Source organism: Opisthocomus hoazin, chromosome 7 (assembly GCF_030867145.1).
Source record: "Opisthocomus hoazin isolate bOpiHoa1 chromosome 7, bOpiHoa1.hap1, whole genome shotgun sequence".
Classification (NCBI taxonomy): Eukaryota; Metazoa; Chordata; class Aves; order Opisthocomiformes; family Opisthocomidae; genus Opisthocomus; species Opisthocomus hoazin.
In genome coordinates, this window is record NC_134420.1 from 46444018 (window position 1) to 46457101 (window position 13084).

General features: G+C 39.1%; 1 protein-coding gene across 3 annotated transcripts in view; it reads right to left on the reverse strand.

Annotated features, from left to right (window-relative positions):
• SLC25A21 (solute carrier family 25 member 21) overlaps positions 1-13084 on the reverse strand; it is a 268104-nt gene that overhangs the window by 122877 nt on the left and 132143 nt on the right. For all 3 annotated transcript variants that reach the window (XM_075425453.1, XM_075425455.1, XM_075425454.1), the window contains exon 2: positions 1377-1425. In XM_075425453.1, coding sequence (XP_075281568.1) covers positions 1377-1425 — 49 coding nt within the window. The remainder of the gene's footprint in view (positions 1-1376; positions 1426-13084) is intronic.

Sequence of the window (13084 nt, forward strand, 5' to 3'; positions counted from 1 at the left end):
GTTTGGGGCTGACTGATCTCCCAGTGCAGCTTTTCTGCCTCCATGACTGAGACCTAGGTAGCACTCCAGGAGCAGTATATGGTAATTATTTGCACTGCATGTAACTGTAAAGGATTTAGATGATGGTCTGTGTTGGGCCACTATGGAAAAATACAAGCTGAACACAGCTGTGAGAACACAACCTTGAAGAAGGGAACTGGGAGGATTGTTATCAAGCAACACGTAATTGCAATCCAGAAACTGCTGTTAGCCATCAGAGCATGCACTTGGCAGGCCTTGTTGCATGCGCTGGCCACACATGCAGCAATGCCTAGTCAGTACTTTTCCACTGAATCTGCTGAGGGTATAAGAAGGGGTGGCTCAAGGTGGAGAGAGAGAGAGGACACAGAGCACACTTTACGAACCACAGGAGACGCCCTGAAGGTGCTGCGCCCACCTCCCTTTGTGGTGATGACCCCACTAATGGTCACTCTCTTGTTCAGCAGTGTCTCGAACGTAGTCAGGTTGGTAAGACTCTCATAAAGGGGAAACAATATGCTAGTAACTGCTTATGCAAGGCTACAGTAGAGCAATAAATACTGTTGTGCTTTTAAATATTGTGTGTTGGGTGAATTTAGTGCAAAGGAATCCTGCAAACCAGTTACAGTGACACACACGGCATGAAAAGTTTTCTCCTCTTTATTGTATGCTTCTGTATGCTGGTTTGTTTTTCACGTATGGTAACACTCCCTTAAGAATTGACATGAAAACTAAAAAGCATAGAAAAGCAAAAACATATTCAAGAAACTACAAACAACAACTATTCTTTTTCCATCTCAAGAATCAACATTAAAAAACCTCATTTGGCCAAATTTACCAGGCCACTTGATCATTTATACTCATATAAGCACAAATATTCAGAAAAGAAAATAGAGACAGATAAAAAGATTAAAAAAAAGATAAAAGAATGAAGTTACTTGGTTTACAGAGAGAATATGGAACATCTTATTTTATTATTTTTATCAGGTCTCAAAAACCTGTGAAAATTATTTTGGAGGCAATATGGTATTTCTGAATTACATACAAGAACATTACTGCAGATGATGCCTCTAGTAAGCAAATTTAACTATAGCCCTCTTCATGTTATAGGGTTTTGTTACAGCATTAAAAATACATGTCATAAAAAAGATTTAACACCTTTAGATGACCTCTAATCAGAAATGTGTTGTGCTATTCAAATCCCATCTGTCAAATGCTGTAGATACAGATAAGTAAATATAAATGCCATTAAAGGCACATGTTATCTTACTTGAAGAACTTCTAGCATTTTATTTTTTGACAGCTCCTAATTTGGATATCTTCCAGCGTCAACAAAACCTGTTCAAGCAGTATCTTACCTTGTTTTCACTACATCAAGGGGATGCATCAGGCAAATTTCTACAAGACCTATAAAATAATAATAAAAAAAGACCTAATAAACATTTGTACAATTAGTAGTTTAATTTTCATTGACTCCAATAGTTTTTGAAGTTTGAAAAGGAAAGTAAAAACCTAAATGTATCACTGATGCTACAGTATTATATACTTCCTATATTAAACATACTCTTCTGTAGTATATTGGAACCATCAGGAATTTTAGACAGTAAACGGTGCTAACTGTTCATTACAGTGCAGAATTTAATCATAGTTTATGCTCAGTTTTCTGACTTAAGAACAGTGGTAAAATTTGGCTGGCATCACAAATAAATACAGTAAGTCTTGCTGAAAGTACTGAAGGAAGGTTGTTCAGGTTGGCACTGGCTTCTTTGTCAGATAAGACTAACCCCTAAGGACACTGCTATTATGCTAGACAGTGCTGGGGGCTCAGATGAACTTGGTGTTAAGTCGGCAGCTGATTCTTGAGCTGGCTATCCAAGCTGCAGCCTTACTGGTTCTCATCCTGTCCTGCTCTGTGCTGATGTTGATGCATAGCCCTGGCTTTTTCCCTTGCTGCTCCACTGCTCATTGTGAGCACTTAAATTCACATGCTGGGGACTTTCCATGTCCAATAATGGAGAGTGTGAATAGCAAGGGGGCAATGCCGAGAAAGGAGAGATCTGGAAGCTCCCAAAAGAACCTGCTACCACTGGCTTCAGAGTCGGGTCTGTTACTTTTTGCCACCCACCTCAGACCTCATGAAAAACACAGAAGTTTATCACGCACATTCTGCCCATGCTCCCCGGCATACATCGCCTAGGCAGAACTTTCAGAGCTTTTGTATATTTGCTTAAATTTTGTAGGCTTGCCTACTCCTCTGTCCATTTCGTATATCACCTTCATTCCAAATAGCTTTTCCAAATAGCAAACACCAAATAGCAAATGCTTTTCCAAATAGCAAACATCCTCATTCCAAATAGCAACCCCCCCTGCTTCAGCAGGTGGGTTGGACTAGATGACCCACAGAGGTCCCTTCCAACCCTACCATTCTGTGATTCTGTGATACAATGAAAATCTGTATTTATCAGGATCACAATAAAAGTGTATTTTTAAGATCTATCAGTGCGCAGAGATAATAAAAACAACTACACAAATCTTAAAGGATTTTTAAATGCTGAGAAAATATGTATCCTTTTGTCCAAGCTATTAGATTACCATGTTTTTGAACTTTCTGTGCCCTGTTCTATTATGACTCTTAAACATCTACGGTCTCATTTTATTCAGAATAATAAATTTAATGCTACAACATGCAAAAACAGTCTGTGAAGACTATACTTACTATAATTCATCTCTAAGCAAGTGGAGGAAAAGCAGGAGTAGTCAACATGGATTCATCAAAGGGATATCATGCTTGACCAATCTGATAGCCTTCTATGATGGCATGACTGGCTGGGTGGATGAAGGGAAAGCAGTGGATGTTGTTTACCTTGACTTCAGCAAGGCTTCTGACATCGTTTCCTATAACATGCTCATAGGGATGCTCAGGAAGTGTGGACTAGATGAGTGGACAGTGAGGTGGGTTGAGAACTGGCTGAATGGCAGAACTCAGAGGGCTGTCATCAGCGGCGCTGAGCCTAGTTGGAGGCTGGTAACTAGTGGTGTCCCCCAGGGATTAGTACTCAGCTCAGTCTTGTTCAGCTTATTCATCAATGACCTGGATGAAGGGACAGAGTGCACCCTCCGCAAGTTTGCTGATGACACAAAACTGAGAGGAGTGGTAGATACACCAGAAGGCTGTGCTGCCATTCAGCGTGACCTGGACAGGCTGGAAAGTTGGGCGCAGAGGAACCTGATGAAGTTCAACAAGGGCAAGTATGCACCAGAACATGCCAGGGGCAGACCTGCTGGTGTGCAGCTCTGTGGAGAGGGACCTGGGTGTCCTGGTGGACAACAAGTTGACCATGAGCCAGCAGTGTGCTCTGGTTGCCAAGAAGGCCAATGGTACCCTAGGGTGGATTAAGAAAAGTGTGGTCAGGAGGTCGAGGGAGGTTCTCCTTCCCCTCTACTCTGACCTAGTGAGGCCTCATCTGGAGTACTCTGTCCAGTTCTGGGCTCCCCAGTTCAAGAAAGATGAAGAGCTACTGGAGAGAGTCCAGTGGAGGGCTACGAGGATGATGAGGGGACTGGAGCACCTGTCCTATGAGGAAAGGCTGAGGGAGCTGGGCTTGTTCAGCCTCAAGAAAAGAAGGCTGAGAGGGAACCTTATAAATGCTTACAAATATCTCAAGGGTGGGTGTCAGGAGGATGGGGCTAAACTCTTTTCAGTGGTGCCCAGCGACAGGACAAGGGGCAACGGGTACAAACTGAAGCATAGGAAGTGTTTAGACTGAGTTCTTGACATAAAATGCTTGCTAAGAGTTCTAGCTGAACATACACAATTTTCCTACTTTTCTATCATTCCACTAGGATGTATAAAGCTTGCCAAACATAAAACTGGTCAGATAACCCCTTACACCTAGCTTCCTACCACTGTGTTTGAATGACAGTAATAAATTAATATTTATGACCATTGTTTTGTCATACTTTATTTCCACTCCATGCAACATTGTTTTGTTTTTCAGTTCTGGAGAAAAGGAAGACAACATAGGTGATATCAGCCAAAGAATATTAATATTAGTAGTAAGGACAGTCATTAAAAAACATGCAATTTAGTATTTGTTCTATTTTTTTCTAGAAAGCAGAAGCTGTCACTGTTATTTCTGAACAGGTATATTTATTGCTGTAATTATTGCCTAGGAACGACTTCTGTGTTACTAAAATAAGGCCAAATCACATGCCACATAAGGGAACATAGACAACAAGTTTTCTATCCTGATTCTGCCCCAAAACCTATAAACTACTCCAGCAGCTGCCAACGGGTGCTTTGCAAGTGGAGCTGCAGTCGAGTGTTTCAGTCCTGGCAGGGGGCATAACCTATGAGTTTTTTCCTTTCCAACCACCCTCTTTTTCCAGCTTCTCCTCCCCTCTCCCCCCCCCCCCCCCCCCCCCATTTTTGATTTTCTATTCCATCTTGTTTTGGCCGACAGAGCCTAGGGTAAGGGGCCAAGCATGGGGCCAGGGATTGTTCGCCCTATTCTGTTTTTGCAGCATTAATGTCCATTTTGGGAGAAAACCATACAGTGCCAGAATTTGGCTCTATTTTCTTGGTCCTCATAGGACAATTTTTAATTCAGGCATTTTTCCAGGAATTGAATCAGATGAATTCCAAGGTTCTTGGCAAGAGCTCTGTTTTGATAACTTCAGGATTCTATTGGTTATCTGCCTTTCTCAGTCTTTCCTTTGTCTCATCATTTAATTACACACTAGGTTTTAAGCGGTGTATAGTTACTTGCTTTGACCAGACAGACTCTTCAAAAGATGCTGGGATTATGACACAGCTCTCTGAAGAGCACCAAAGGAGCGCACAGTGTGCAAGACACTAACACTAACTACAAACACAAGCTACATTTTTCCATCTACTATAGTAGTCATGCAAATCATTACAACATCCTACTTGATAGCCTGCCCAGAAAATGCGGTGGCCCTACTAAATTACAAGCACTCCGAGATGTACTCAATAAAATGAAATATATTGTTCTTTCTTTAGCTAATGTTCATCAGCTTTGTGACAAATTCAATTAGCACTATGAAAATCTAATTTGCTTAACAGCTATATCAGGGTGCAATATATTTTAACTTGTCACACTGTAAAGACTACTGTTTACAAACTTTACTTTCATGACAAAGCAGTTAACATAGCTACAGATAGATTTCCCAAAGCCATATTCTAATCATCCCATTGGGTCGCCGTGGTGATGTCACAGGCAAATGAACCCAGAGTGATTTATGATGGCCTAATTATGTTTAAAGCAACTCAGATCCAACTGCTGAACAAGAGCCCAAAGGAAATATAGGAAAGAACAATTACTAGGTCAGTCCAACATTTGTTGTCTTCTGGGTGGGAAAGCATTCCTTGTGAAAACTGGATACTAACCATAAAACAAGACATAATCAAAATCTGTGTGTTGAAGAAATAACCAGCTGTCATCATCGTCATTCCCTGAGAGTACACAAGTGGAATATCAACAAACAAGAAGCGAGTCCAGAATTCTATTATGTAAAACATTCTACTCATTAACTAAGCCCATGGAGAGAATAAAATGACAGAAAATACTGATCCCCAAACTGACCCTCCTCAGTAAAGCATTTTCCCTTTTCCAACTAATATCTTCAGTTTTTAAATTGCTTCCCATTATGGATTACATTACATCTCCCCCTGTAAGATTCACACTTAAAATTTCAAGCCAGTTATCTTCATACTCATCTCTTCAAAGCAAACATTTTGGTGCTGGTGGGTATTTCCAGTTCCTCTGCTCTTTGTTCCTCTGTTCCATCACACACACAAATCTTGTATCCATAATCACACAACATGGCCTGAGAATACTGACTCTGCTTAAAATGTGCTCTAATTATACATCTGTCAAAAAGTGAAAGTTCGAGATCTCAGCAACACAGGATTATAGCTCTCCTCACCTCCCCAAGTGTTTCCATACTTTGTCTATTCACTGAGTAGGGAGAAAAAGAATGAAATCTAGCTAACAGCACTTGCTAAACAGCACAGATAAAAATAGAATCATTATGGCTTTCATCCTTCTAAGGAGATAAATTCTTGACTGCTGCTCTTCTTTGGCCCTCAAAGCTATGAACTGAAAGGTGTGAAGTGCCTGTGATACACAGTGATTTGTCTTTCTGAGAAACCCGAGTAGCTCACCCTCTATATGTTTTCTGCATAATACACCCTGAACACAGATTCCAACACAGATTCAAAAGATGCAGAGAATGATCCATATGTTAGTTCAGACAACCCCCTACAGCGTAGAAGTCATTATGCAACCTCCTCCCCTTGTGTTACTCATTTCCCTGGAATAACAGAGTCAGTGGAGAAACACAACAGAAAGGAGACTTGTCATAGAAAATGTGGCAATAAACACATCAGGCACTGTATATTGTATAGTTGGAGCAGTTGGTATTTATTTTGGCTTTTACATAGATATAGTTACATTGTAAGATATTATCATAAATATTTTATGCGTACTATGTGTTTCCTTCTGAGAGTATATGTCTGACAGAAAGAATCTTGTGTTGATCTTTGTATCCTAACAAAAGCAATGAGAAATTCCTCTTAAGTCTTCTTGTCTGTTGGCTAAAACACTTTATTTGACCAGATGAAGCATGGAACTTCTTCCTGACTGTAACAGCATTATTTGAAGAATAATCAATGCCCGGAAAAACACATCCCTACAGTCAATTCTACACCAGCTAATTTCTATCAGCCTGCTGTCTCACTCCATCTTCACAAACACATAAAGATTTTATGTGTTCTGTAAGGGTATGCATCCCTCAGAAAAGTTCTCAAAATGCTAGGTTCACTGCAATACATGCGGCAGCCAAGGCTCACTCCTTTCCTAGGGAGACAGTCACGTACTATGCCCATCTCAATTGCAGTATGTGTCAAATAGGCTCCAAGGAAAACTATACAGCAGCATGCATGGACTATGCTGGAAAAGATCTACATATTAACCTTCACTTAAGAAAGTGACACTTATTTTAACTCTTCCCCAGGATTCTATTTAGCAATGTGATATGGGATTAACTAATGGTACCCTGGAGCTTCTCACAAACATTAATTAACCTTTTAGGTAATGAGCCAAACCAATGCTTTCCTTGGAAAACTTGGAGAAATGGAAAGTTACTCCAAAAAGTACTTCATAATGGCAACGCTGCATTCATGAGCTGTTGTTCCTTAGAGACCTTGTCTACACTGGGAAAATATACTAGAAAACATGTTTATTGAACAAGATGTTGAACATGATTTTTCCCTTGGTGTGGACAAGGATGCCTGTGTTTAAAAATATGTTAGCTGATCACAGTTAATCCCAGGAGGTGCTCTTGATTTACCATTGTTATCTAATGCATTTTAGAAGGCGGCTTTTGCATGCCTACAGAAGGAGCTTGGTCATCCTCAGCATCTTAGGTAACTGTGCTCCGTGATGAATGCAACCTGCCAGTGTAGCAGTGCTATCTGGAAACTGAGGAATAGCAGGGTTGTGAACAGTGATTATCTGGCTTTCAGAAAACCCCAGGACTTTAGCAGCAGATGGAAATTTCTGATGTTTGGCCTGTAGCATTTGTGCTGAAAGTGGTCAGTGTTCTTGGAGCTCTCTCCATGAAAGAAATTTAGCCTGTGTTGAATTCATAATGGCTCCTCGATTGTACAGCAAACTACCATTTTAATCTTCAAGGTTTCAAGTAAAGGTTACTCAAGTGCTGGAGAATCACATGCTAGACGTGTGCAAGACAGGAGCTGGAAATGAGTGTTTCAGGCATCATGTCGTCTAGACCAGCTGTTGCTCAGCTGTAAACCCCCTTCAACTTCCCAAGACCCAGTCCACAGACCTAGCTAGAAATATGCTTATGATCAATACTCACATCAGACAGTTCAAACTGCTCATCTTTGGTGCTGACAATGCTTACCTAGTATCTGCATGATTTCACTGCTCCCTGCCCAGCTAAAGAAAGCATTATTATTACCAGATGGTAAACTGTTCAATTCTATTGCAAATACAAGAGAAAAATAATTATAGTCCATGATTTTTGCTGAGCTTGAAAATTGGGTTACAGCAGTTAAGTGAATAAAGACAGAAAATGGTATGGATCTTCTTAAACAGTCGTGCCATGCATACAAGATACTCAAACCTAAGTTGTGATTACATCTGGGCACACATGCATAAATTTGTCGCCTTTGAAAGGGCAAATTTCACCTTGTGAAAATACATGCATATACAAGTACTGAGAGATTATTGTAGTAATAAGCTGGAGGGCCACGAAGATGATCAGAGGGCTGGAGTACCTCTCCTATGAGGACAGGCTGAGGGAGTTGGGGCTGTTCGGCCTGAAGAAGAGAAGGCTCCAGGCTGACCTTATAGCAGCCCTCCAGTACCTGAAGGGGGCCTACAGGAAGGCTGGAGAGGGGCTTTTCACAAGGGTGTGTAGTGATAGGACAAGGGGGAACAGCTTTAAACTAAAAGAGGGCAGATTTAGATTTGATATTAGGAAGAAATTCCTCACCATGAGGGTGTTGAAACACTGGAACAGGTTGCCCAGGGAAGCTATGGATGCCCCCTGCCTGGAAGTGTTCAAGGCCAGGTTGGATGGAGCTCTGAGTAACCTGGTCTAGTGGAAGATGTCCCTGATCATGGCAGGGGGGTTGGAACCAGATGATCTTTAAGGTCCCTTCCAACCCTTACCATTCTATGATTCTATGATTCTATTTGTCAGTAAGGAACGTATTGTGGAGGTCTTAATGTTTGTCTTGTTGTCCCAGGTACTTCGTTAAAAAATGAAAAAACAAAGGTTGTTAAAAAACCTCAGATTATTCTTATATTTTAGGTCCCTTTTTGACTTATTTTTATTGGATCTTTAAATTGAAGATTAATGGTCCTATCAAGGTAATGTATTTCCCTTTCACAGTAGCTCTACCATAGTAAGGATTTTTTTTTTTCAGTCTTAACACACAGCCAAGCTGATACATGTAGATTTAATGTGAGTGGAACAGGTGTAAGCATGCTAGCCAAAACCATAGGTCCTCAATCCACAATATGTACCTCTGTTACATTTAGCACAATTCTGTAGCAATTTACCAGTTTATTTCTTGCCTCTGGGTAAAAAATACCTAGCTTTAATGTTTAATGTATGTATGCAAACTACTCTAAATTTAGCACAAATTTTTTCATTGTTTGTTTGTGACAATGTTTTTGGCACAGCCAGCGAAATCAGTATATTATGCTGCCAGCAATAGCCACCTCTTTATGCTTAGCGTTGCCTAGAATACAGCTCATTGAATCTTCTAACGTGCTTCACTCAAACTGCTCAATGCTCATTTATATTCTGAGTATTGTTTGCTGAGTAAAAACAAAGGCCATCTTCCAGTTTAATTTGACTTTTTCACTTGCTGCTTATTTTAGAATGAAAAAATTAAGCCCTTAGTTCACAGATCTACCAACTTTACTAACGTCATGTCTAAGACTTGACTGCAGAAATACTTACAAATCTGCCATTAGACAAATCCATGACAACTGGGAGGATAAAGTTAGTTTTAAATTATGTATAGTTAAATACATCTATAGTAAGACTAAGAGAAAATGTCAAATCACCCAGGAAAAATCAGTGGGTAGTCACAGAGGATCTTCTACTACATCTACATCGTTTTGGAGGAAAGGTTCTTCCAGACTCCAGTGGCATACAGCACTTTCATAGGCAAGCAATTCCAACTGCACTATTCACATAGAACATTTCTGAGTTAAAATGCAGTGTAGGAATATTCTTTGTATGGTAAGACCTATGAAATTTGCATTTATGGCATAGTCAAAAAGGTAGTCAACAGGACCATTTTAAAATTCCAGACTTTTCACATCTTTACTTGATTTTAAAATACCAAAGCTGTTCCAGTGGGGCTGAATACCATGGAGAGTTTGATTATGCAGTCAAACAATGCAACATTTGGGTACTGACACAAAAGATAATGGAGCAAAACACAGCACACAGCATAAAAAAGCAAATATTTTCTGTAAGTTCTTAAATATCATGGAGGCGATATGGCATGTATCTCTAGAATTTACCATTTAGAATGTTACTGGAGTTTGCTTCACCTTAATTCCCATTTCAATTCCTATTTACATAATAATAATAAAAAAATTAAGATATCAAGTCTCAAAAAACTAGGCTGAGTTGGACTCGCAAATGTTTCTGGGCAAAGTCACTTCTTCCAAAATGACTAGCAATAAAGAGTTGTTTATATAGCTAACATTTTTTTTTCTTTATTTAGTCTTTCTACATCCTTTACTGATGTTGTATTGACATTAAAGCTTTCACTTATAAAATAAACACTTGCAATTTACAAACTTAAGTATCTTGGGTCTCTAGACACAAGTCAAATGCTATATATTGTGTAAATTCTCCATAAATTCTTCAGCAAGTATTACGTGCTATTATGCCACTCACATATGACATATTCCTTCCATCACGCAAGTCTGAAAAGGAAGTTTTTTAAAACACGATTGAAGGGACCACTGAAGTGAGCATTGGGTTACACGATGTTTGTGTCACTACAGCTTTAGATGTTTCTATGCATATTGAATCAATATTCCTGCAATGAAAATGTGTAACCCATATTTTTGTTGCTGTTATAGTAAAATGCTTCTCAATAAACTTGTTTTCATAAGAAGTTTGCTCATTCATATGTCCCAGAGCTGTTGTAATCTTCATTGCTAATGCTGATCTAAGAGCATGGACATTATTCTATTTCTTGACACATTTAAAGTTCTCTAATGAATAAAGCAAACAGCTTGTGGCCGCTTGGACTGTCACTCGATTGCCCCGGAGGGCTTTAATGTCTTTAAAATAGGCCTCCTAGTTTGCATTTAACTACCTTGTCCACAGAGGTCTGAGGGGTAGAGCAGATCAAAGATGTGCTGGAAACATAAAAAGCAGCTGTCCTTCATTTACCTTTAATTAGCTACAGCTGACCAGATTCTTTATGGCCTCTTTGTCGCACATTCAACAGTCTATAAGCCTTCTGACCTGTCCTTAAGGACTGTACCATTATAAGAGTTTCAACAACATGCAAATTTAAAATATTAAATACAGGACTTCGAAGAAATCTTTGGTCTCACTATGGAAATACTACCTGAGGCAATATTATTTTGGATTCATCTGAAAAAGCTACAAATTGTTCAGTGTTTGGAGAGTCAAAATGGAAGTGTTCCTGAGCTTATACTTAATTATTTATGGTTCTTTGTGTACTACTCAACATTGCAATAAGTAGATATCACACCACAAGGAATCCTAAAGAAAACTGTAAGGCAAGCAATACCTCTTTGGCTAACACAGTATGCTGCACTTCCAGGAGCTGCAGCACTCTTTGTAAAGAAAGTCACACGCCTGCCCCCGCCAGTACCCTTTTCTACATAGATCCCATTAGAGACCTCTCTACTGAACACAGAATGCACACCAATTTCCAGTAGGATTTAGACTAAAACGAGAAAGTTCTGTCATTGCTGCAGGATCAATTAGCAGTTCTTGTAGGTTACAGTCCCATAATCAAGGCTGCACTAAATGCCTGTATCATCAAACTAAGACCCTCATGCAATGAAAAAGCTGTTTAACACAGCAGCTAGAGCATATGCTAAATGTCTCAAACTATTGGTACTTGATCATATGGGGCACTATACAAACCCACTGAGGCGGATGGAGAGCATGTCTTCAGATTTTCTGGATTTTGGGTTAAGTCCTCTCATAAAGGATTAACTAACAACAGAAAAAAAATGATATAAAAGATACATATACAAAGCAGAAAAGGTCTGAAAACTGATTGTGTAGTCTAAACTATCCCTCGATCTTTCTGTGTATGTAATAGCAACTTGTAACCTCCATGTTCTTTTCCAAAATGTCAGCCTTTTAGTCTTCTCTAAGAAAGTTTTCATTAATCACATGTCCAAACAAGTTAGCACACCTTCAAAGACAGTCGCCATGAGGTGCATAAACAGTCATGTAGCCTGCCTCAATATATGTACAGTAGCTAGCAAGCAGGTATGTCTAGAAAGCAAACTTTAAGAAGAGTCTATACTATAAGCAGTATGGAGAAAGAACTTTTTCCCAAACTATGAAACTTGAAGACGTTATGAACTATGAACTCGAAACCTTATTGTTACACCTCAGCTTTGCTCTTCAAAAAGTTCTTTTCTAGTATTGGACAGAGTACTTGACCCAAACTGTCTAGTTGAAAGCTAGACTTGTTCATCACTTATTTCAAAGGGCATGCATCTTTCATCTTTCATTTAAGAGATTTGATTTAAAACAGAAGTCAAATCTACTTCCATATACAACTAAAGGAGAAATATGCATTAACAAAATAAATTTAAGGGAATTAAAAAACCATTTCAACATGCTTACTTTTGTCACATACTTCCTAAAGTTAAGAATAAACTAATAGTTATGACCAAGATATGGATTTTATTCCCTCTTCTGTACCATCAATATAAACACATATTGAAGTACCTAGATGTATGAATAGTGAAATGACAGTACCGGTTCCAGCCCAGGTGAAGAAAGCAAATAGAGATGGCCCTAGTAATGCTGAATGTGCAATATAGATAATGGTAATTTTCTATGCATTACTCCATGTTACACCGAAAATATGCCATCTTTGACAGAGACACTCCTGGGGCCCAAAAATTTCAAACTAGAACTCTATACAGAATGTATTAAAAAGGCCAAAGAAAAGCTTGCCCAAAGACAAACCTCACCACTAGTTGCTGTAATGTAAACTGAACAATCCCTGATTTTTCCATTGGCTGTGAAACAACTCCATGACTGATAAGTCCTTATAAAATTATTATGAAAATCTAAACTATCTTTAGTTCCTTGCCAAGTGAAAACATTTATATACAAAATATTATAAAAGATATTTATAATATTACCCAAAAGTATACGTAAACTACTGTTGTACAAATGTCATAAATCCATTCCAGTTGGCTACTGAAAAATCTTGAAACAGGCTTTTTACTGTTTAATAACAAATACTATTTAAATG